This window comes from Geotrypetes seraphini, chromosome 2, assembly GCF_902459505.1.
Source record: "Geotrypetes seraphini chromosome 2, aGeoSer1.1, whole genome shotgun sequence".
In the NCBI taxonomy this organism is placed as follows: domain Eukaryota; kingdom Metazoa; phylum Chordata; class Amphibia; order Gymnophiona; family Dermophiidae; genus Geotrypetes; species Geotrypetes seraphini.
The window spans coordinates 465,012,379-465,038,668 of NC_047085.1; the positions used below are offsets into that span (position 1 = coordinate 465,012,379).

Genomic DNA, 26,290 nt, shown 5'->3' on the forward strand with positions numbered 1-26,290 from the left:
TTCCCACAAATCCTGGGGCATTGATGTGCAATAGGAGAGGAAAGAGAAGAAAGTGCCTCGAAGGTAGGGATGCCAGATTTCCTCGTTGAAAAAAGAGGACATCTGGTCCTGCCCCGTTCCGACCCCAGACTCGCCCCATTCCACTCCCAAACCCGCCCTCACATGCCCCCCCCACCCGAGTTCGGGACCGTGTCTAAACATGTGAGGACATTGACGCAATGATGTCATGCTCATGCACGCATGCGTATGATGTCATCACGTCGACGTCTGCACATGCACAGATGCCTTCCAGTCATGGAACTGAGGTTGGGGACTTCCAAAACCCACACAAAAATGCCAGGTTTTGGAAATCCCTCTGGGCACCCTGATAGTCCTCTATAAATAGGACATGTCTAGGTTTTCCCGGATGTCTGATAATTCTACTCTAAGGGCCCTTTTTATAAAGCCACAGTGGTGATGCTGCCACGGTAAATGCACTGAAGCCCATTCAATTCCGATAGGCTTCGGTGCATTTACCACAGCAGAATTGCTACCAAGTCTTTGTAAAACAGGCCCTAAGTGGAGAAGCTATTCCCAGATAACATCCTGGATATTTAGTCTATGTTCTTGGAGTCTGAATATGCTGGCATGAATGAATCAGCACCGCTGGCACAGTTATTTTATGCATTCAGAGATACGAAGCTAACTCCAGGGATCCCACAGCCAGGACATACATGAGATAATTATGCATATGCTGGGTCATCAGTGCATACAAATTTTAAAAACCCAACTTACTCTGGGAAGCTCTGGGTAAATAACCATCCTTTTCTTTCTGCGCTCCAATTTCATTTGCAGGTCAAATGCAGATTTTAGATAACGAATGTTGCACTGATCGCAAGTTTCCTGATGCTTCATTGAAGCAATGACTTTACCAGCAGATTCAGAATATGAAATAAATAGTGTTTGAATTAAAAACTTATTACAAAAATCAAACCTAGTTGTATTTTGAAAGAATGTAAATTAGCACTTTATTTTTAAGCTTGGTACATTATGGGAGCTGATTTCATAAGAGGGAGCCTTTGTTAAATAATGTAAAAAAGCACCTAGCATAGGCTTATTTTATTAAAAACAACTCAATTTCCAGTCTTCGCACACAATTTAAAAACTCCACCGGTCTGGGTTAGGGATCCTCAACTCAGTTTTTGAGACAAACCAAACCAGTCTGGTTTTCAAGCTACCCACAATTAATGTACATAAGATAAATTTGATTATACTGCTGCCAGTGCATGCAAATCTATCTCATTCATATTCATTTTGGGTATTCTGAAAAACTTGCTTGGCTGGTACACTCTATGCACATAAAGAGGCCATCAAAAATTAAAGCTAAATAACAACTTATCATATGTTGTATAACTGCTTTTAGTCATCTTTCTTATACTGGATCCGTGACCACTAGGAGGTGTAATGCATTGGGGGTTGGTGATTCCCTTCTGAGGGGTACAGAGGCGTCCATCTGCATACCAGACATGGTTATCCAGGAGGTGTGTCGTCTGCCTGGTGCCAAAATCCAAGATGTTACAGAGAGATTGCGGAGCCTTATCAGGCCTAATAACTATTATCCAATAATGCTCATCCATGTTGGCACTAACGATACTGCTAGATACCCATCCAAATGTATCAGAAATGACTTTGTGGCACTGAGAGAAAAGGTGAAGCAGTCAGGTGTACAAGTGGTATTCTCATCAATCCTCCCTGTCGAGAATAAAGGCGAGAACAGAGAAGCTTGCATCCTGGAGATGAATATGTGGAAGCGCAGATGGTGTCATTGAGAGCGTTTTGGCTTCCTGGACCATGGGATTATTTTCCAAGGGCTGCATCTATCAAAGAAGGGAAGAAGTGTCTTCAGTAGCAGACTGGCTAACCTACTGAAAAGGGCTTTAAACTAGAATCATTGGGGCAGGGTGATCAAAGTCTCCAGGTAGGTATAAGCCCTCAGGTAAGTGAATCACCTCTGCACAAATGAGGAAAAAAAGGCAATGTATGGAAAGCAGTATATACTAATGCTTGAAATATGGGAAACAAGGATCTGGATCTAGAGGCTGAGTTGGGTTTAGTGGCGATCATGGAGATGTGGTTCATGGAGAACCATGACTGGGAAATACAGCAGTTATTCTGAGCTATAATCTTTTCAGGGAAGACAGGGCAGAAAGGAAAGGAGAGGGAGTGCTATTATATGTTAAAAATCATACTAAAGGCACACAGCTGCAAAGATCGGCAGGACAGGAGGGATGCCCACTCCCTCCTGTGGCAGGATTAGGGACCCCCTCCACGGCAAGCAAACCCAACTGACAACCCTCCACCAAGCCTGCTGGTCTAGTGGACTTTTCCCCCCTCCGACCAATCTTCAAATCCACCTGTACCCCACAGCAGCAAGTTTCCCCATTGCAGCCCCCCACCATACCAATCCTGGTGCTCTGACCCCCCCATCATACATTTTTTAGAAGACCTGCAAGAGGGATACTCAGTCCCTCCTGCCAGCAGGCCCAGCTTTTCAAAAAGGTGGGCCTTTCCCTTCCTAGTGTATCCTGGTATGTACTGGGGAGGTGCCTAGGGCCCTAATTGGCCCAGGCGCCTAAGACCCCCCCTCTATGGGAGGGGCCTTAGGCACCTGGGCAAATCAGAGTCTCAGTCCCTTCCCTCCCAGTGTATCCTAGTGTGCACCAGGAAGGGGCCTAAGGCCCTGATTGGCCCAGGCGCCCCAAAGTGGTTTAGTAGATGGCAACAAAGAACAGTGGTGGTCTGTGGAGATCGCTCTGAGGAAAGGGATGTTACCAGTGGTGTGCCTCAAGGTTCAGTTCTTGGGCCTGTTCTTTTTAACATTTTTGTAAGCAATTTTGCTGAAGGGCTGTCTGGTAAGATTTGCCTCTTTGTGGATGGTGCCAAAATCTGCAATAGAAGAGACACCCCTGATGGTGTGAATAACATGAGGAAGGAACTAGCAAAGCTTGAAGAATGGTCTGAAATTTGGCAACTAAGATATAATGCTGAGAAATGCAAGGTCATTCATTTGGGCTTCAAAACCCCAAGGGAACAATACAGTTTAGGGGTTGTAGAATTTTTGTGCATGAAAGAGGAGTGAGACTTGGGTGTGATTGTTGTATATGATGATCTTAAGGTGGTCAAACTGGTTGAAAAGGTGGCGGTGAAAACTAGAAGGATGTTAAGGTTGCACAGGGAGGTATGGCCAGTAGGAAAAAGAAGGTATTGATGCCCCTATATAAGACACTGGTGAGACCTCATTTAGAATATTGTGTACAATTTTGGAGGCTGCACCTTCAAAAAGATATAAACAGGATGGAGTTGATCCAGAGAAAGGCTACTAAAATGGTTGGTGGTCTTCATCATAAGATGTATGTGGATAGACTTAAAGATCTTAATATGTATACTTTGGAGGAAAAGCGGTCGATACCTACGTGGCATAAATGAGCATGAGGCAATTCTCATTTGAAAAAAGTTTTGGAATGAGAAGGCATAAGATGAAGTTAAGAAGTGATAGGCTCAAGAGTAATCTAAGGAAATACTGTTTTATAGAAAGGGTGGTAGATGCTTGGAATAGCCTCCTGGTAGAGGTAGTAGAAACAAAGACCTGTGTCTGAATTCACGATAGCGTGAAACAGGCATGCAGGATTGCTTAGGGAGAGGAGGAGATAGTGGATGCTGTGGCTGGGCAGGCTGGATGGGCCATTTGGCCTTATCTGCCATCATGTTTTTACGTAACATGCCATGCAGAAAGCATCAGTTCAATATGCTTTGCTTCACACGTCTATGTCATGCACATAATTCAAAACAAAATCATAAAACTGTAGATGTAAGACTAGAAAAATGTCAATTATCTCTTGTGGATGGAGGAAAGCCTCAGATCATGTGTCCATTTTCACATACCAGCCCATTGGCCATTCAGCTAATGTGGACATCAATTTCAATCACTGGCCATCCTCTACCATCCTTAATTGCTGTGCAAAAATCATGCTGTGCAAACTTGCATTGATAATATATAAATAATATAAAACGTGTAAAAACCACTTATCTTAATAATGTTTGAGTCTAAAGCAAGTTGCCTGACATTATTAAGATAAGTAGTTTTTACATGTTTGATATTATTTATATATTATCAATGTGACTTTGCACAGCATGATTTTTGCACAGCAATTAAGAAGGTTCTTGTTGAGGAAGGGTTCTTGGAGTGGGTTCGCTCCGGGAAATTCTTAGAGGGAGGGTTCTTCGAGTGGGCAGACGGCCCTTTTCTGCCATCATACTCTGTGTCTATGATCCAAGCCCTTCTTCCAATATGCCTAATTCCTCAACTGTTCCCCAACCTCCACCCAAACACCTCAGTCCACAAGCCACCCTTGGGACTTTCATGGAAGTGATTCTTAGTGTCTAGTTGGATGGGACTGGGGTGATCCTCTTTTTGCTTCACTGGATCTTAGAATTGTGGCACTGCTAGCAGTAGTCAGTTTTTCATATAAGGGCTGACTGGCCAGTTATTTAGCTATGTCTACACTAACACTGAATAAGTGCCAGCTCCTTCCCAACTCTGCCCCTGGATCACCCCTCCATTGCCTGGATTTGTTTTCACCTAAAGCCAATGTTCAGTGGCATTGCCCCCTTAAGTGCCACTGAATATCTACAACCCCCAGCTCAGTCTCTCCTGCCCTCTTAAACAATGCTGAATATCGACCCCTAGATTGGTAGAACATAGATGTCATATCCACACAAATGTTTTCATTGTCCCTTGATATCTCATTGTTTAATGAAATCATATAATTGTATTTATTGATATAGGGCATTGGTTCTTAAATCTGTCTTGGGGGACCCCAAGCCAGTCAGGCTTTCATTATATCCCTAATGAATATGCATGAATGAGATTTGCCTATAAAGTAGGTAGTAGGCATGCATATTCATTAGGGATATCTTGAAAACCCAATTGGCTAGGGCAGCGTTCCTCAATTCATTCCTGGAGTACCCCCTAGCCAGTCAGGTTTTCAGGATATCCACAATGTATATGCATCAACTTGATTTGAATACACTGCCTCCATTATATGCAAATTTCTTTCATGCATATTCATTGTGGATACCCTGAAAACCTGACTGGCAAGAGGGTACTCCAGGACCAAGTTGAGAAACATTGGGCTAGGGGTCCTCCAAGAGAGGTTTAAGGACCACCGATGTAGTGTGTGTGAATATTGACAGAGTGTAAGAATCTCAAAAGGGAGGAGGGGGGTGAACAAATTGCTTCTTTAAATTTAAGGAAACAATTCTGGATATTCAAATATCAATTCCCACATGGCATATGCGACACAGCCCATTCAGTTCCTATGGGTTACATCGCATATGTCACGCTGTGGACTAGCTACCGCATCTTTGTGAAAGGGGCCATATGTTAAGATAAGCCAGCAGTTCTGAATTATATCACAGCATGGTTCACTGTGACATAGAACTTGCTGATACGATCCCTCTAGTATTTAATCTTTGAGAACATTGTAAGGAATATATGGAATGACATGGATTTAAGAAACAGGAGAGTGTGTGTTCCTGCCTTCTGTGTGGTTTACCAATAAAGAACCTTCTGTTATGATGGCCTGATCTCCTTAAGAAACTGAAGTCTTTTTATCCCTTTATGGTTTGTCAGTAAAGTACACTTTGAATTACGTGCTTGACATGGAAGGGCATTTTTGAAAGGCCATTCAAATCAGAATTGGGACGTCCTGCTCATAACATCCCATCTCACAGCATTCTTGAATAGGAAATACGTGAGAACATCCAAAACGAGCAGTCATTTTAAAAAATGAAACATCTGATATCTTTATGATATTGTAAATGCATTAAATTTAATTAAAAAAAAAAAAAAAGAAACATCCAAATTATGAATGTCAAAATTCCAGGAACAAGGACATCCATCTACAGCATTTTTACAGAATTGGTCACCCAGACATCCATGCAGAGCAGAGGGACAACCTAGTGGTCAGAGCAATGGACTGTAAACTAGGACACCCAGTCTTCCCTGTCTCCATATCTTCAAAGTCATTAGAAGAATCCTTCAACTGCTCAGTCCTCTTGACTTCTAGCCCCTCTGAAGGCAAACTCTTATCTTCCTATTCCATTTTTGTTGCCTCCTTTTGATATGTCGCACTGTTAACAGGGCGGAGTCCTTGAGTCTCTGTGTAGCATGTTAAATAGGGTGTTAATGTCTAGGTGGCAAGGCAAGCTATGAAATGGAAGAACCGCCAGCCATACTATAAAGATAAGTACACTGGAGATATATATCTATACTGTATATACAGTATGGGACTCATAATTGAAAACAGGAATATGTCTAAAATCCCACCTAAATCGGCACTTGGACAATCAATAAGACAGGTCATCCAAGTGCTGATAATCGAAACGGGTTTTAGATGTATCTAAAAACAGCTTAAGCCTTCTCAGTGCCACAAGAGGGCATCCGCTCAAACTCAGGGGCAGGAAATTTCATGGCGACACCAGGAAATATTTCTTCACCTAGAAAGTGGTTAATCCTTGGAACGAGCTCCCGGTGCAGGTGATCGAGGCAAATAGCGTGCAAGAATTTAAGAACAAATGGGATGCCCATGAGGGATCCCTTAGAGCACAGGTGTCAAAGTCGGTCCTCGAGGGCCAGAATCCAGTCGGGTTTTCAGGATTTCCCCAATGAATCTGCATGAGATCTATTTGCATGCACTGCTTTCAATGCATATTCATTGGGGAAATCCAGAAAACCCGACTGGATTCCGGCCCTCGAGGAGGGACTTTGACACCCCTGCCTTAGAGGGTAAAGCCAAGGGAACATGTCACCAGGAGTGGGATCCCTAGGATAGTAGACTTGGGGGTGGGTCAGTAGAGTGGGCAGACCTGATGGGCTATGGCCCTTATCTGCCGTCATCTTCTATGTTTCTATGAGCTGAAAGGGGCATTTTAGTAGGAGTGGTGAGGGCTGGATTTGGGTGGGACGTGGGCTGACCTAGGCTTAGTCGTACTGCAAGTAAAACCAAAAGTTTAATGAGATTTCCTAGACGGAACTTGTACATAGTGACTTAGGCGATCTAAAAACAGGTCTAAATGTCCAGAAGGTATCCAAAGTGACCAGATAACCACTGCAGACACAAAGTACAGATCCACACACACTCCCCCAGTAATCATTTAGCCCTCCCCCATACCATAAAAATTGGAATAAAAATGTACATACCTGCCTCCAGAACATCAACACCTAGCATAGGAAAGCCTAGAGCTACACAGAGGTGGCTTAAGTAGTCTGGGGGTGGGCTAGTGAATCATAGAAAGGAGGACCCAGGCCCATAAGCCACTCTAACCACTGCATTCATGATGAAACATGTGCACCTCCCAAAACCCTATTGTACTGCCATATAGGTGATACCTGCAGCCATAAGAGCTATTGGGGTGGTAGATAGGTAGGTCTAGTAGGTTTTGCGGGTGTTTTGGAGGGCTCACCATGATCTATAATGTAGTTGTAGTGAGATGTTTATGTTACACCTTATTTTGTGAAGTTCACAGCAGTGCCTTGTAAGGTGCCCCACTATGTTGCCATGTCTGGGTGTCCAGTCCATCATTTGCTGGTCCATCCTATGTCCAAATGGTCTTGTTCTAGGTGTTTTTGAGTTGGATGATTTTTTTAATGAGAATGGGGTATAAAGATAGATGACTTAGCGGTCTGGACGATCAAATGGCTGGACGTAGAAGTAGACGATTCTCGGAAAAAAAATATTTTGGATGTATTTTTTGAGATTGGATTTTGGGGGGAGAGTGTGGCGCAGTGGTTAAAAGCTACAGCCTCAGCACCCTGAAGTTGTGGGTTCAAACCCACCCTGCTCCTTGTGACTCTGGGCAAGCCACTTAATCCCACCATTGCCCCAGGTACAGATTAGATAGATTGTGAGCCCACAGGGACAGACAGGGAAAATTGCTTGCGTACCTGAATAGAGTCATGTAAACCATTCTGAGCTCTCCTGGGAGAACGGTATAGAAAATTAAATAAATAAAAATAATTAAAATAAATTTCCAACTTTGGGCGACTGGCAACTTAGGCCCAAAACAGACAGACTTTTTTATTATTATGCCGCTTCAAGGAAACAAGACAGAAAGAAGATTGACTCATTTGAGCTTTGGTGCTGGAGAAGGATTTTGTGCGTGCCGTGGACTGCAAGAAGAACTAACAAATTGATTCTGGAAGAGATCAAACCGTCTATTTCACTTGAAACCCAAATAATGAAGTTATGACTGTCTTATTTTGGTCACACCATCAGAAAAGAGTGATCACTGGAGAAAGACATCACATTTGGGAAGATCGAAAGAACCAGACAAAGAGAGCAACCTGCAATCAGATGGCTGGACAGTTTTCTACCACTCTCTGGGTGAAGAAGAACTTCCTTACGTTTGTACGGAATCTATCCCCTTTCAACTTTAGAGAGTGCCTTCTCGTTCGCTCTACCTTAGAGAGGGTGAACAACCTGTCTTTATCTAAGTCTATTCCCTATATTATTTTGAATGTTTTGATCATGTCCCCTCTCAGTTTCCTCTTTTCAAGGGAGAAGAGGCCCAGTTTCTCCAATCTCTCACTATACAGCAACTAGTGTGCAGTCGGATGGAGCAGATCACTTAACAACACTTGAATAGTGCATCCCGATTATCAGAAATGCAGTTAACAGATGGTCATTTTATTTTCTCTGCCATAGCAGTAGGCTTTGCTATTTATGTGCATTATTTTGCAACTAATATATGGTAACTGCAAATTTTACTGCACTTTAGTAAAAGGAGCTTTTACTTAGAACTGAACGGTGAATCAAATAAAGAAAGGATCACTTGTATCTTGTGATCTTTATTTCTGCCTGCCTGAGTGGGCTAACAAGATTACCATACTACTTTCTTTTCCTAACATAACTCCAAATTATAGCAATTGTAGAAGTCAAAGATTAGACATTCACAATAGAAAGAGATCCTGCGAAACGATAATGCAGCCATTTCTGTATGTAATTTTTGTGCCTCAGTTGTTTGAAGTTGGTTTGCAGCTGTGGCATTGTAGCTGGTGTAATATATTGTAGGTTGAATAGAGCCCTAAAGTGCTGAAAATTATTTTAATTTGTACTCCAAAACCTGTTAAAACATTTGCTATTTTTAGCCCTTTTTTCCTCAAAAAGCTGGTGTGATGTGTTAGAAGAAATGAACAGTCTGAAAGCCAATGTTTTGTTGTGAATTAGTTATATCTTTAAAATATCTGTTCGTTAAACCCTTCAAAAGAATAACATGATACCTTTAAGTTAGTCCAATCAAACAGGTATCATCTTTTTTTTTTTTCTATTTATTTACCTTTAAAGTGGACTAACCCAGTAACCACTTCTTTAAACACTTCAAAAATTGAATGGATTCATCCAAAAATATTCTGTTAAAACAGCAATTCACTACACCCAATTGAAGGTCAGCTGTGTTGAAACAGAGATAGTAAAGTGCATAGTGGGAGTATGTAATAATGTAGACCAGTGTCTCTCAAACTGTGTACCATTGCACAGTGGTGTGCCCTAAAGAGATTTCAAGTATACCACGAGAGATTCCAGAATTTTACACGTGTTCGGATGGGGGTGTCAGAAGGAGGGGTTGGGATCCTTCCTGCCGGTTCACGGTTTTGTTGAGGGGATTAGGCATTTCTCCTGCTGGTTCGCAGCAGTTCATGAAGGGGGGTTTGGGATCGGGGTTGCAGCATGAGATATTAGGCATCTCTCCTGCCGTGATTGTTGCTTTGGGGGGGGGGGGGTTTTTCCCAGGATTCTCTAACCGGCGTTCTTTATGACAGACACTAGTTACAGAATTCTGCTTTTAGGCAAAGGACTGGCCCCTCCTTCACCTATAAGGTCTTGTTCTGGGCATTTGGGACTTGGGCAATTTTTTGGTTGGGAATGTTGCTTAAGGTTAGACGTAGTGGTAGTCTGGGCGATTAAACTGCTGAACGTAGAGGTAGGCCATTCTAAAAAAACCAAACAAACCTTATTTTGGACTTTTTTTTTGAGAATGGACATTTCTCTGCTGCGTACTTTCAGCGTTTAGGGACTTAGGCCACAAGGGAACTTAGACAGTTTTTTTATTATGCCCTTCCACGGCTTTTCTACAATTTCTTATCTATGGGAAATAAAACATTGGAAAAGATGCTCCGTAAATCAGCCCAAGTGTTCATTGGGAAGGATAACAATCTTTCAGTACTTTTTGAATTTTAAGCAAATTGGGATTACAACAACCACTGCATCTGTCCTTCCCTTGCTCATTTCATGGCCTACTTTGCTTCCTCTTCCAAGGCTAAAGTGACCATTTATTTTTTTCATCAAAATGGGATATCTATTAATTGTCAGCCCCACCCCAATTCTACCCTAGCTTCCCCCCCCCCCCAATTTCTTCCATTCATTTTTCATGTACACATAATATGTTATTAATGGTAACCATAAAATTAAAATAAAAAAACACAAAGCACACTATACACAGAGAAAATATTAATTATCATTTATATTTGGTGGGAGTTTCAAAGTTGTCAAGGCAGATGACTTTAAAATATGCAATGTCGCCTCAAATATTATAGAAAAATAGACAAATATAGTGCAAAATATAGACAGCAGATATAAATTCTCAAAGCTGACACATTTTGATCACCAAATTGAAAATAAAATCATTTTTTCTACCTTTGCTGTCTAGTGATTTCATGAGTCTCTGGCTACGTTTCCTTCTGACTGTGCATCCTTTCTTTCATTTCTTTCTGCACTCAGGCCCAACAATTGTCCCTTTCTATTCCCCCCCCCCTCTTTCCTTCTTATGTCCTTAGTGCTCCCAGTGCTCCTTCCTATGTCCTTAGTGCCCCTTCCTATGTCCTTGGTGCCCCCAGTGCCCCTTTTCCCATGTCCTTAGTGCCCTTTCCTATTTCCTTAAGCCTCCAGTGCCTCCTTTTCATGTCCTTAGTGCCCCCAGTGCTTGTTCCTATGTCCTTAGTGCCCCTTCCCATGTCTTTAGTGCCCCCAGTGTCTCCTTCCCATGTCCATAGTGCCCCTTCCTATATCCTTAGTGCCTCATTCCTATGTCCTTGGTGTCCCCAGTGCCCCTTTCCATGACCTTAGTGCCCCCAGTGCACTTCCTATGTCCTTAGTGCCCCTTCCCATGTCCTTAGTGCCCCCAGTGCTCCTTCCTATGTCCTCACTGCCCCTTCCTATGTCCTTAGTGCCCCCAGATCCAGTGCCAGTTCTCCTTTGTACCTATGTTCCAGGTCTCCCTCTCTCTCCCTCCCCTGTTATGATCTTGCCTCTCTGCTCTTTCTCTTCCCCCTCTGTCTGCACCTCCCATAGTCCTGCATCTGCCTCCTGTCTTTCCCCTTTGGTCCAGGCCTTTCTCTCTCTCTAGTCTGGTCAACAAGTCAATGAAGCCGTCTGTGCAATGCGCGGCAGCGGCGAATATGGTGAACAGAATGCTAGGAATGATTAAGAAAGGGATAACGAACAGATCGGAGAAAGTTATCATGCCACTGTACTGAGCCATGGTACGCCCCCATCTGGAATACTGAGTCCAGCACTGGTCGCCGTACATGAAGAAGGACACGGTACTACTCGAGAGGGTCCAGAGAAGAGCGACTAAAATGGTTAAGGGACTGGAGGAGTTGCAGTACAGTGAGAGGATAGAGAAACTGGGCATCTTCTCCCTTGAAAAGAGGAGACTGAGAGGGGACATGATCGAAACATTCAAGATTAAGGGAATAGACTTAGTAGATAAAGACAGGTTGTTCACCCTCTCCAAGGTAGTGAGAACGAGAGGGCACTCTCTAAAGTTAAAAGGGGACAGATTCCATACAAAGATAAGGAAGTTCTTCTTCACCCAGAGAGTGGTAGAAAACTGGAATGCTCTTCCGGAGGTTTTTATAGGGGAAAACACCCTCCAGGAATTCAAGACAAAGTTAGACAAGTTCCTGCTGAACCAGAACATGTGCAGGTGTGGCTAGAATCAGGGCACTGGTCTTTGACCTAAGGGCCGCCGCGGGAGCGGACTGCTGGGCATGATGGACCACTGGTCTGACCCAGCAGCGGCAGTTCTTATGTTCTTATATCTTTCTTCTGTTTACAACCCCTCCCCCTTTCTCTGCTTCTTTCTATTCTTCCTTCCTTCTTCTCTCCCTCCTTCCTATGTTCCCCTCAGCCTTCCAGCCTTTGTCTCACCCCCTCCCCCAATGCCAGCCTGCCTACCTCCCTCTCTCCCTGCTATGCCAAAGTCAGCCTCCCTCCTTCCCTCTTTTCAGTGCCTGATTCAAACCCCCCCCATCAGTCTGCTGCCGCTGCTTGCCAGTCTCCCTCCTTCCTTCCCTCCAGCGTAGATTCAAACCACCACCACCCTCCCCCGTTCCGCCAACGCTGCTTGCCGCCCAGAAAAGGAAGGTCCAGGCAACGGCCCAGAAGCCTTCTTCCTGACATCAATTCGGATGTTGGAGAGGAAGTTCCGGGCCAGCCAATCACTGCCTGGCTATCCGGAACTTCTTCTCCAATGTAAGAAATGACGTCGGAAAGAAGACTTTTGGGCCGGCACCTGGACCTTCTTTTTCTGGGTGGCAAGCAGCAGCGGCGGTCTGGGGGGGGGTTTGAATCAGCACTGGAGGGAGAGAAGGAAATAGGCTGGCTTTGGCGTGGCAGGGAGGGAGGGGAATCGATCGCCTGTCCCGTTGTCCGGCGTTCGGAAGCTGTGTGTGGGAACAACGGGACAGAGGATCTAAAAACGGGATGGTCCCCTTCAAAATGGAATGTATGGTCACCTTATCTAAGGCTCTTCTTGCTTAATAACAGCAGAATTTTTCTGAAAATTTTTTGGGGCGCACAGGTCTATTGGCTCTATTTTTCAAAAAAAATAAAAAAAATTTATATATATATATATTCTAGTTGTTCCACAGTAAAGGCATCCTGGTCATGTAAAAATAGTTGGCAGATCCTAATGGGAAATTCTATTTCACGGTGAATGCACCCAGAAGTAAGAGGTGGAGACAATCTAGTTCAGTGATATTCATGTTTGGCCTTCAAGTGCTAATTACTGCTGATCTATGCTTATCCGGTGTGGGGCCTTGAGCATCTGCACATGCTTAAGGCCTACTGGCTCCTGCCCCCTCTGAGAATCTAGCAGGCCTTGAGCATACACATATGTTCAAGGCCCTGCAACAGATCAGCATACACCAACGGTGACGGGTCAAAAATGCGTGAGGACAAAGGCGCGCCGACAACTGAGCGCGGACAACTGAGCGCAGGGCTTAATTGCGCCAAAGAAAACCCGAATTTTAAGGAGCTCTGACAGGAGGTGTGGGGGGGAACCTCCCCTCTACTTAATAGGGATCGCGCTGCCTCACGCTGCCATGTTGAGGGGTGTGAGGGGTGTAATCCCCCACATTATACTGAAACTTAACTTTTTCCCTAAAAAACAGGGAAAAAGTTAAGTTTCCAGTATAATGAGGGGGGTTACAACTCCCCAAACCCCCCCCACAATGCCAGCGCAATCTCTATTAAGTAAAGTGGGGGGTTCCCCACCAAGACCCCACCCCCCCCGTCTGTCCCTTTAAAATACGTTTTTTCTTCGGCGCAATGAAGTCCTGCGCTCAGTTGTCTGGCTAATATGTTGACAGGACTCTAGGTTTACAATCACTTCAAGTAAATCCTTCTAGGAATTTTTGGTTTTTTATCCATAATTGTGCTTTTTTTTTTAAAGCATATTGCAGTGTTTCAATGCATGCAGATTGTGCTAGCTTGCACATTATTTCATAAGGTAACATACATTAAATTGGTTTTACACACAGTAGTATTTTTAAGGCTGATGAACAGAATGCAGAAACTTAGTCTTGTCCAAACGATGATCAAAAGGCTGCCCCCAGAATTGTGCCTTCTGCCTGCATATTCTTGTTTTGCTATGCCTAGAGTCAGTGGCGTAGCAAGGGTATGAGGCTCCTGGGGCAGTGGCACCCCCCCATGTCCCCACTCCTGTCATGCCAGCCCCCTCCCCAAGCTCTCCTCTCCGCCCCTCCCCACTCCTTCCGCATCCCCACAGTCATGCCATCTCTCCCATGCCATCCCCATGCCATCCCTTCCCATAGTCATGCCATCCCTTCCTCCCCCCTCCCCTCTCCGCCCCCTCCCCATGCCTTCCATTCCAACTCCCACACACACACACTCTCCTCTCCACCCCTCTCTGTTCTTTCCACATCCCCACAATAATGCCATCCCTTCCCATCCCCATGCTATTCCAATATCCCTGTGGCACTGACAGTTGCTGGATTTTCAAAAGGAGGCTTTGTGAGGGTGTTTCCCTTTGAAAATCCACTTCATAGTCAAGGGTTTGTACTCAGCCCACAGCCACTAAGAATTACCCTCCCTATGTTCAGCTTGAGAATTTTTAAATTGAAAAATTGGCTAGTAAGCAAGAGCAAATTTAGTTGGTAGGAGTTAGGGAATGCATTCGACCAACGAGATCAGAATAGCTGGACGCAATCCAAAGAACATAAGAGTTGAGATACTGGGACAGCCCAGTATCCTGTGATGTTTTCCTTACTGAATGTTGCTATTATTTGGGTTTTTGCCAGGTATTTGTGTCCTGGATTGGCCACTGTGGAAATAGGATATCGGGCTAGATGGACCATTGGTCTGACCCAATAAGGCTATTTTTATGTTCTTATGTTCTAAATTCCAATGCCAAGGTTTCAGTTTTTGAGCTAAACAATTAAGGGGTGAATATTCAAAGGGATTTAACCAGGCAGGAGATGTTCCTTCAAGCATAGTCCTTCGTGACTTTGTACAGTGCTGCTTACATCTGGTAGCACTCTAGAAATAATTAATAGTAGAAATAGTAGTAGTTCCAGGCCGCTTAAATCTCACTGAGCTGGCCAACCACCAATACTCAGCAGTACTTGACCTGTCATCCTCTAAATTAGTGTCCCGCAAACTTTTTGGTCGGAAGGCACACTAAAGTCAGTGCCCCGGCCGGAAGGCACCCAGAAGTGCGTTGATGTCGATGCGATGATGTCCGCACATGCACAGAGGCACATCTGGCTGCAACCCTAAGCCCGTCACTTTGGTGGGGGGATCCTGAAGTAGGAGGTGCGGGGATAGATGAAGAGTCGTCAGCACAGGCGGCACCGAGAGGCACGTCCTATTATAAGCAGTCAGCCCATGCCGGCACCTCTTATCCTTACCGGTGTCTCGTCAGGGCACACTTGGAATCTGCTGCGGCACACAGTTTGTGATACACTGCTCTAAATGGCTAGGTTAGGGGTGGAGGCAGCATATGGGCGGATCCACAACTTAGCTAGTTAGTAGTGATAGTCTGCTAACTCAGTGTTCTTCAACCGCCAGTACACAGAAATTTTCTGCTGGTCCATAGGGCCAGCATGTCCATCGGGCCCAAGACAGCATTCTTCAGCCACCGGTCCACGGTGCGATCAATGCGGCATGTTCAGGCCGGCTCCCAGAGTGCTGCAGTGCACGAAGCCGTGGGAAAAGGCTCCTACGCGCGGCCTGCGCCTGAACTGGAAGCCTTCTCTCTGACATCGCAGTGAGGCACAGGACGTGCGTGAGGAGCCACTGCCCACAGCTTTGTGCAACGCAGCACTCAGGGAGCCGGCCCAAAGATGCCGCGTTGATCGCACCATGGACCGTCCCGAAGATAACACCGGGGAGCAGGCCAGAAGGCAAGGCACAGCATGGAGGAAGAGAGACAACAACGGTAGGGGGAATGCTTTTATTTTTTTATATTTAGTGATTGATTTGTCTATTCAGGAAGAAATGCATTTGATTCTTTTCTCTGGGATTGTACTGCTTGCAGTCTTGTATCTTAGGGTTTGTTTGTAAATATTAGTACTTTTAGTTTTTGGTCCTGCAATTACATGGGTTTATCTGTTTTCTGGTAGGAATGAATGTTGAAAAGCATACAGTGTGCTTTGTGTATTTTAATTTTGTGGTAAACCATTATGTGTTGTTAATACAATTATATTGTGTGTGTGTATATATGAAAAATAAATGGAAAAAAAGGTGTTACAATTAGTACTATTATGGGGGCGGGGTCTGGGGTGGAGAAGGGCACGACTTAGCCCAGTGTTCTTCAACTGCCGGTCCGTGGTCCGGTGCCGGTCCATAGGTGTCAAAAGGTTGAAGAACACTGTGCTAACTGATAGGAGGACTTTTTTTTCACTTAGAGAATAGTTAAACTCTGAAACGCATTGCCAGAGGTCGTGGTAAGACGGATAGCGTAGCTGGTTTTAAGAAAGGTTTGGACAAGTTCCTGGAGGAAAAGTCCGTAGTCTGTTATTGACAAAGACAGGGGGAAGCCACTACTTGCCCTGGATTGGTAGTATGGAATATTGCTACTCCTTGGGTTTTGGCCAGGTACTAGTGACCTGGATTGGCCACTGTGAGAACGGGCTACTGGGCTTGATGGACCATTGATCTGGCCCAGTAAAGCTATTCTTATGTTCTTATGTTATGTAAGTGGATAAATGTAAGACAGCTGAAAGGCTGTCCTAACTTTATGTGTTGCATTAACTGAACACCTGTCTGAATATCGTCCATTGCCAGCAGTGCCAGGTAGACTTCCAAGTGTCCACATACATCAAAATATTCAAGGCCAGAAGGTGTCCATGCCTTGGCATTGAATATCTGAGGTTCAGCCCATAGCTATGAGTAACTTACAAGCTGCTTACTTCCGCTGGCTAAATATCAGCTGGAATATCAGACTGGAATCTTTTGTCAAGTACTGTATATTTATTTTGAAGGGATTGTGAGCTCTCTGGAACAGAGACTCTCTCTTATATATGTGTCTGTAGAAATAAGTAGTAAAGGCATTGCTCTGAAATGAAAGTGTTAACTCTGAATGAGCAAAATGTATTATTTCATCTGAATGCCCCAAATAAGGTTATTTTTCTTAATTTTCATCTGGTGCCCATCATAACATTAAATCTTGTCACTAACCTAAAAGAGAGACAAGAACTGTGCTTTATATTCTTTAAATTGCAGCCAATCGGTGATCATAGGGGTGGTTCTGTAGACTGTGCTAGCTGGTAATGGTTCTTCACAGTTTGGGTCATAGCAAGGGCATTATCTCAATGATTTCCTGTTCTGTTTTATTACAGAAAAGTAAACAAGTGCTACAGAGGCCGCTCGTGTCCCATAATTGTTCATTGCAGGCAAGTATTGGTTTCCATCAAAGGTTCCTAAGGTCCACTTTTGAAAAGATGAGTCGTGCGAGGCTACCTTTTCTTTACTTCTTTAATTCTTATTATTAAAAAAAATGGTGGAACATTTTGAAAAATGGTTGCTTTCCCATTTTTTTCATCTTTAGATTATTTGGAGAACTGTGCCTTATTTGTTGTTGATGAATGTACTTAAATGAAATCTGCAGCCAGGGAGGGGCATTCAGCCCCCAAGGAATCCATGTGACTCACAGAGGGGGTTATTTACTGAAGTGCAATATTTCCTCACAAAAGTTGTCTGCATAAAATAGTGTGACACTGCCAGCAGATGCACAAAAGCATCAGATATGCAGGTAATGTTTTGATGTTTAATATGGGAAGCCCCTTTTGCGAAAACGTTTCAGAACGAAAAGCCAATCGTAGCACTTTCTTATGCAACATTTCACGGGCAATTGCACGGCCGTAATGTAAAGCATAATTGAGTGCTTAACAAAAGTTATGGAGGCCCATTTCTGTAAAAAAGAAAATAACAAATGCCACACACTCAAGAACGTAGAACTTATCAGAATCTAATCTAATCCAATCTTCATTTTATATACTGAATCTACTCCCTAAGGAGCTCGACTCGGTTTACAGTTCATTAAAAAATGAAACATAACAAGTAAAAACTGTGGGATAAAAACAGAAATTGGTTAGATTAGATGGATGGAAAACGTTAGAAAAAAGTATGTTGAATTACTTAAAATTACTATATGACAGCTAAAATCAAATTAACTATTGTGAAAACAATAGGTTTTTAAACTTTTTCGAAACTGAAATAATTGATCTACCAGTCTTAGAGAATCTGGAAGTCCATTCCAAATTCTCACCAATTTAAAAGTAAAAGATTTAATAAGCATCCCTGTGCATTTAATACCTTTCAGAGAAGGAAATGCTAATTTGTGAATTGTTGTAATTCTTGAATAGCAGGATCTAAAGGAATTCCCACTAAGGGGAATCAAAGAGTCAAATATTCCATAAAGGAGTTTGAAAACCACACATGCACACTTAAACTGTATCCTATGATGGACCGGAAGCCAATGGAGTTTTCTCAGCAATGGGGAAACATGGTCGTACTTTCTCTTTCCAAAAATAAGTTTGGCCGCTGTATTCTGCATTAACTGGAGGCGATCTAAACTGCCCTGTTTAATACCCAAATAAACAGAATTACAGTAGTTCAACTGGGCCAACACAGTGGATTGTACCAGTAATAAATAATAAACATATTCTTCTATTAAACACACAAAAAAAGAGAATACAGCTCAACCTGTGTGCAAACAAAAGTGCATATACACAGTGTGGTAAGAGATGTGCAAAAAAATGGATACCAATGTCCAATAAATACTGAATCTATAGCACTGAACCTGGCCACAAAAGTCTCCAAAACAAGAGGAGGGAAAAGTCTCAGAAACCCTACCACCACTCTCCAGAGAACGGGTGGTGGATAACACGTGGGGGTATAGGAACCTGATGGGCACAAAAAACTTCCTCCAGTGGGGCTTATCTTTTAGCCTTGAGCAATGCAAGATTTCAGAAAAATTCAACAAATCATCTTTAAGAGAGCAAGAAGTTTTACTGATCCGGACTCGGAAGATCCAAAAATACCGACAATGGCCAGCATTTCACTATCCAAGCTGCCTCAGGGTGTTCAAGCTTTGATTGATTCCTATAAATAAAAAGATTATGTTGTTAAAATCATAATGACAAAAATGCTCCTCTGCAATCATTGTGTAGTAGAAGAGTTTGTTGTTTGTAAAAAGAAAATAACTACAGCTCCAAACTGTATATTTTTTGTAAGGCACAACAAAAAAACCTCCTTCACACTAAGGCAGCTCAAATTTAAAGGCCTTCCTGGACCAAATTCAAGGCCACTAATCCTTGATAGTCTAGCAACCCAAACTGTTAGTCCCAACTCTGGGCATATATGTTAAGACTAAAACTCTTCCTTGTTGAAGCTCCACCCCTTAAAACTAGAACTAGTGACAGCCTGCCCTTCCCCCATGCTCCTCACCCACCCCTGAAACCCAGATTAACCTGAGGAGTCTGAGAAGTAGTGGGGAACTTGAGTGATCCCCACTCGCTTCTGCCTCAGTAGCTGCCATTGTTAAAATCAGGGGTGCCCAAAAGTTCGATTGCGATCGACCATTAGATTGCAAAGGCAACGTGATTCGATCGCGGAGCCCATCCCGGACTCTGCAATAGACTCGCATTGCCTTTGCATTCTGTTCTCCTTGCTTCCCTGATGCCAGGCCAGGTGCGTACAAGTGCTGGGCCCACAGCCTTCCCTCCCCCCCTCCCCCCGGAGAGGAAGTTCCGGGCCAGCCAATCGTTACCTGACTGGCCGGGAACTTCCTCTCCGATGTCAGAATTGATGTCGGGGGGAAGGCTTTAGGCCCGGCACTTGTACGCACCTTGCCTGGCGCCAGGGAAGCAGGAAGAAATCGGTAGTGGAGGCTTGGGAAGGCAGGAAGAGAGAAAGAAAGAAAGAAAGAGAGGGAGGGGGAAATTTTGGGTTGGATAGTATTGCCTTATATTGAAGAGTACCAATATGACTATTTATGTTTTGGGCTGTGAATTTGGCTATCTGGTGTATTTGCCATTGTGAAAATTCAATAAAACTTGTTAAAATAAAAAGAAAGGGAGGGAGGCAGCAGGGAGAGAAAGAGAAAGAAAGAAAGGGGAGGGGGCAGGGAGAGATGGAGAAAAAGTTAGACAGAGAGAGATGTTGGTTGGGGAATGGAATGAGTCTGGAGGAGAGGAAGGATACAGGAGGCAGAAAGAAAAAAAATATTGGATTTACAGTCAGAAGAAAGAAGTGCAACCAGAGACTCATAAAATCACCAGACAACAAAGGTAGGAAAAATGATTTGATTTTAAATTTTGTGATTAAAATGTGTCCGAATTTATATCTGCTGTCTATATTTTGCACTATGCCCTCCTTTTACTAATCCGCGATAGCAGTTTTTAGCGCAGGGAGCCTATGAGCGTCAGGAGCAGCGTGGGGCATTGGCGCAGCTCCCTTTGCCAAAAAACACTATCAAGGTTTAGTAAAAGGGAAGGGGGTATATTTGTCTATTTTTGTATAGTTGTTACTGAGGTGACATTACATATTTTAGTCATCTGCCTTGACCTCTTTGAAAAACCCCCAAATATAAATGATAATTAACATTTTCTCTGCGTACAGTGTGCTTTGTGTTTTGTTTTGGGCTTTTTTTATTTTATTGTTCGTAGATCATTTTGACTTGGTCATTTTAAAAGTAGCTTGCAAGCCAAGAAAGTGTGGGCACCCCTGGTTAAAATGATATTGTTGACCCCTTATGGTAGATGTATGGTATTACCATTAGAGGTCAATTTGCCAAATAAGGATGCTTGATATTTGATATACTAAACTTTCTATTCTGAGAGCAATAATGAATATACATAGTAACAATATAATGCAAATATATGAAACCTTTTACAAAGCCGCAGTAGAGGTTTCTAATGCGGGCTAGCAAGGTAAATGCTCCGACACTCATGGGAATTCTAGTATTGTCGGAGCATTTACCTCGCTGGCCCATTGTAGAAACTTCAACCACAGCTTAGTAAAAGTCAACTAAACTAAACCTTAAGCTTATATACTGCATCTTCTCTATAAGAATAGAGCTCGGCACAGTTTACAGAAATTTAAAGAAAAAAATACAATAGGGATAGGGATAATATAGAAGGAAACAAAAAATCACAATTTTGAAAAAAGCCAAGATTTCAGATGGTTACGGAATAATTGGAGAGAGCCCAACGATAATGAATAACAACAGACCTAAATACATTAAAATTGTTGCCATGGAAAGCTCATGCCTCAATATATTGGTTAGTCTGTAAGTTGTTACCATCTTCTTTGTTGCAATTTTTTTTTTTTTTTTTTTAAGGAAGTATTTTAATACATTTGAAACAGTTCAGCAATTGTGAAAAATGTGTTTCCAGGCAGAGCTTTATGCTGGCATTTACAGGTCATTTTTAAAAATGTAATTTCCTTTCTAATATCTTAGAAATTTTCTATTTGTCCAAATATCAATTGAATCTTTTGCGTACCAACAGTAGTGAAGTGAAAAATAACTTCTGAGTTTAAGATGAGCACAAATCGAAAGGGTCCAGAGAAGAGCGACTAAGATGGTTTAGGGGCTGGAGGAGTTGCCGTACAGCGAGAAATTAGAGAAACTGAGCCTCTTCGCCCTTGAAAAGAGGAGACTGTGAGGGGACATGATCGAAACATTCATAATACTGAAGGGAATAGACTTAGTAGAGAAAGACAGACTGTTCACTCTTTTCAAGGTAGGGAGAACGAGAGGGCACTCTCTAAAGTTGAAAGGGGATAGATTCCGTACAAACATAAGGAAATTCTTCTTCACCCAGAGTGTAGTAGAAAACTGGAACGCTCTTCCGGAGATTGTTATAGGGGAAAACACCCTCCAGGGTTTCAAGACAAAGTTGGACAAGTTCCTGCTAAACTGGTAAGACTGGACTCATTTGGGCACTGGTCTTGACCTTGGGGCCGCCGCGTGAGCAGGATGGACCATTGGTCTGACCCAGCAGCGGCAATTCTTATGTTCTTAATTCATGAGCAGAATAGGATCACGACCTCACCAATATTTCCACAAACAGAGAGCTTACAGGTTGGACTGGAAAGTGATTTGCTTGGCCCCTCCAAGCAAAAAATGATTTGCTGTGTTATAGAAACATGACGGCAAATAAAGGCCAAATGGCCCATCTAGTCTGCCCATTCGGAGTAACCATCATCTCTTTATCTTTCCGAGAAATCCCACGTGCCTCTCCCAGGCCCTCTTGAATTCAGACACAGTCTCTGTCTCCACCACCCCTTCCGGGAGACACTTCCAGGCATCTACCACCCTTTCTGTAAAAAAGTATTTCCTCAGATTACTCCGGAGCCTATCAGCTCTTAACTTCTTCCTATACCCTCTCATTGCAGAGTTTCCTTTCAAATTAAAGAGACTCGACTGATGCGCATTTACATCACTTAGGTATTTAAACGTTTCTATCGTATCTCCCCTCTCCCGCCTTTCCTCCAAAGTATACAGATTGAGATCTTTAAGTCTGTCCCTTATGATAAAGATCACATACCATTTTAGTAGCCTTCCTCTGGACCGACTCCATCCTTTATATATCTTTTTGAAGGTGCGGCCTCCAGAATTGTACACAATATTCTAAATGAGGTCTCACCAATACCTCCTTTTTCCTACTTGTCATACCTCTCCCTATGCACCCTAGTATCCTTCTAGCTTTTGCGTCACCTTTACAACCTGTTTGGCCACCTTAAGATCATCACATACAATCACACCCATGTCCCGCTCTTCTATCGTACACATGACCTTGCATTTCTTAGCATTAAATTTAAGCTGCCAAATTTCAGACCATTCTTCATGTTATTCACACCATCCGGCATGTCTGCTCTATTGCAGATTTTGGTATCATCCGCATCTTCATATAGTTTGTACAGTTTGGGAGCAAGGTTAGTGAATCGGGTCAGGGTCGCAAAGTGGTCAGGACACGATCAGTGTCCTTAGTGAATGTAGCCCATTTGAATTCGGCCCTATCACGTCACACCATGCTTCCATTTACCAAGCACTAATTGGAGGATAATATTGTTCTCTCTCCTTTTGAAGTTGTTATATAGACCCAGATTAGGCACCAAAATTGGTAACCAGACTTACTACCAGTGAGGCAGTATTTTACATGTTTCTGACACACTGATGTAGTAAATTGTGAAATCTGTAGGGATCCAGTTGTGATAAAAGTCTTTATATAAATTCTAATTAGTACTATTATTGTAACGGGGTAAATCATGTGAAAATAAAAGTTCAGTTAAAAACAAATCAATTTAAAGTCATCCTTTGAGAGCCCACTTTTGAAAACAATGCTTGTTATTTAAACAATGCAGGTTAATAAAAGTTCTAAAAAGACAATGTTCATCTGTTCTCTGCTGGGTAATAAAAATGTGAATAATGGTTGCATAGGGAGTAGAGAGTGGTCTTTGATTACTGGGTTCACTGAAACACTAAAGGAGTACAAAAGAGGGGGTTATCTCTGGGATAGGCCTTTGTTTGGATCGGTTTTGCTTGTCTTTTAAAATATCTGTCTATCTATCTACCTATATCTTTAAAGATCGTATTAATTTTTCATTTATTTAGTACCAGACATATTTTTGACAGAATTCCTAGATAGAAGCTACATTGCAAATGGTTATAGTTGCCCCAAGTGTTACCATCTTCACCAAATATATATTTTTTTAATTGACAGTCTTTAAATTCTTTATTAATTTTCAAAACTACAACAGTGCAATACAATCAGTGCAACTCATAATAATACAATTAAAAGCACATTCATCTTTCTCATGTTCATAATCTTCCATTCCCCCCCCCCACCCATCCACCCAAACAATTATCATTCTGTATAACACAAACATATATTATCATAAATATCCTATCTATTCTGAATAATGATATCTTCTCACCCATCCCAATTATAAATATTCAAAAATCAATTTATGACATTAAAAAAATCCCCCTCCCCCCTGCCCTGGATATGAAAATGCCCTGCAGTGTCCAGAGGCCACTATTCTCTATGAGGTACATAACTGAAACAAAAATACATCTAAAAACCCGCCTAAATCGGCACTTGGATGATCAAAAAGACAGGTTGTCCAAGTGCCGATAATCGAAATGGGTTTTAGACGTATCTAAAAGCAGCTTAGGTCTTTTCAGTGCTGCTGTACTCCCAGCGTGAAAAGGGGTGTTTTTGAAGGAGTTGTTAAGGTGGGAGGTAGGCGGGATGTGTGCCGAGCTAGTCTTAGTCGTCCTGCAGTAATAATTGAAAGTTCAATGAAACTTCCTAGACGGAACTTATATGTTGTGACTTTGGCGATTTAAAAACAGGTATAAAAAATGACCAGATAACAACTGCAGGGACAAAGTAAAGACCCACATACACTCCCTCAGTGATCACTGACCCCTCCCCCTCATAAAAATCGGAATAAAAAAGTATATACCTGCCTCGTCTAGAACATCAGCACCTGGCATAGGAAAGCGTAATAGAGATGCACAGAGGTGGCTTATGTAGTCGGGGGGGGGGGGGAGGGGGCGGCGGCTAGTGAACCATAGAGAAGCCCATAAGCCACTCTAACCACTGCGTTCATGGTGCACCCGCCAAAACCCCCTAAAACTCTACTGTACTGCCATATAAGTGCCACCTGCAGCCATAAGGGCTATTGGGGTGGTAGATATTATTTATTATTATTATTATTTATTTATATACCACTTATATTCTAAGTGGTTTACATTCAGGTACTTTATCATATTTTCCCTATCTGTCCCGATGGGCTCAAACTCTATCTAGTGTAGATGGGTATAGTAGGTTTTGGGGGAGGCTCACCATGACCTATAAGGGAGTTGTGGTGAGATGTTTATGTGGCACCCTTTTTGTGATGTTCACAGCAGTGTCCTCTAAGATGCCCCACTACTCTGTTGGCCAGTCCATCACTTTGCTGGTCCCTCCCACTTCCAAATGGTCTTGTTCTAGGCTTTTTTAACTTGGACAATTTTTTGGACAAGAATGGGGTATGAAGATAGACGACATAGCAGTCTGGATGATTAAATGGCTGAATGTAGAAGTAGATGATTCTTGAAAAAAAATATTATGGATGTATTTTTCGAGAATGGACTTTGGACATTTCCGACTTTGAGCAACTAGCGACTTAGGCACAAAACGGATTTAGACGGGGGGTTTTATTATGCCGCTCCATGGCTAAGCTTTCATTGAACATGCTTTTTGTTGTTGTTGTTCAATCTACATTTCCATGACAAGCTGGTCAAAGCTTATGATCTTACTGCCACTTCTTTTTCCTACTTTCTCATTCATCAAATCCAATTCTGTATGATCTATGAGGGGCCACTGAAAAGTTCTGAGCCCAACCAAGAAGAGAATGATGTGGAGCTATGAAACTTACAAGTTATTCCATACCTTTCATGACGCTTTTTGTTTCAATGAGGCAAATGCATCTAGTGAATGGGCACAAGTATAGGGAAACCAAGCCATTGTGACATCCCTGTTTAGGTTAGCTGTTAGGCACTGGTGGAATGAGGCATTATGATATCACAATATGAGGGGCCGCAGTAAAATTCTCAGCCCAACCAAAAAGAGAATGATGTGGAGCCATGAAACTTACAAATTATTGCACATTTTTTGTTTCAATGATATGAAAAATGTCAAAAAAACTTGTAAGTTTCATGGCTCCACATCATTCTCTTATTGGATGGGCTGAGAACATTTCAGCAGCCCCTCATACAGGGAGAAGTGTATTTATTCATATTTGTGGGAGATACGGGCGGACCATGGCCATGATTATGAAAAAAATGCGGATAACTTTTTATATGTTATTTGCTGTTTTTTGTAACAGTCAGCATTTTTGCAACTGAAACCGTGAATAACTAGAGCAGAATGTACCTGAGAGTGTGCCGGATACCGAGTATGTGAGCACGATCTTTCTCGATCTTGCTGGTTGGGCGGGCTGGGCTTCGTGCATGCGCTGCTTCTGCTCCGTGTTGCAACGAGAGGGGGCGGGGTGGGGGCCTGCGTGAAGGACGCATCTGTTTTCAAAGCGCTTGGCACTTGCGTTTCCTGCGCTGTCTTCTTCAGTTCTGTTCTGTGAGAGGCGAGAGTGGCTGGCAGAGGAGATGATGCGCTGGGTTGGCGGGGGAGATGATGCGCTGTATCTGGGTAGAAACTTTAATCATGATGTCATTTGGGGGGGGACGGAGTCAGCAGCCAAAAAATTGCGAATAAGTGAATCCGCAGATACGGAAACCGCGGATACGGAGGGAGAAATGTACGTATTAGTTACCCACCCAAAGAAATAATATTCCAGTCTCTCCTTTGATATAAATGTGTACCCATCTATAAAGGTACAGTTGTCTAACACCCTGATATTTCATAAGACCTTAACCCTACATATTATAAGTAGCC

General features: G+C 42.9%; 1 protein-coding gene across 2 annotated transcripts in view; it reads left to right on the top strand.

Annotated features, from left to right (window-relative positions):
- PTPRN2 (protein tyrosine phosphatase receptor type N2) overlaps nucleotides 1-26,290 on the top strand; it is a 1,585,109-nt gene that overhangs the window by 1,480,144 nt on the left and 78,675 nt on the right. For both annotated transcript variants that reach the window (XM_033931599.1, XM_033931600.1), the window contains exon 20: nucleotides 17,180-17,233. In XM_033931599.1, the coding sequence (XP_033787490.1) occupies nucleotides 17,180-17,233 (54 nt within the window). The remainder of the gene's footprint in view (nucleotides 1-17,179; nucleotides 17,234-26,290) is intronic.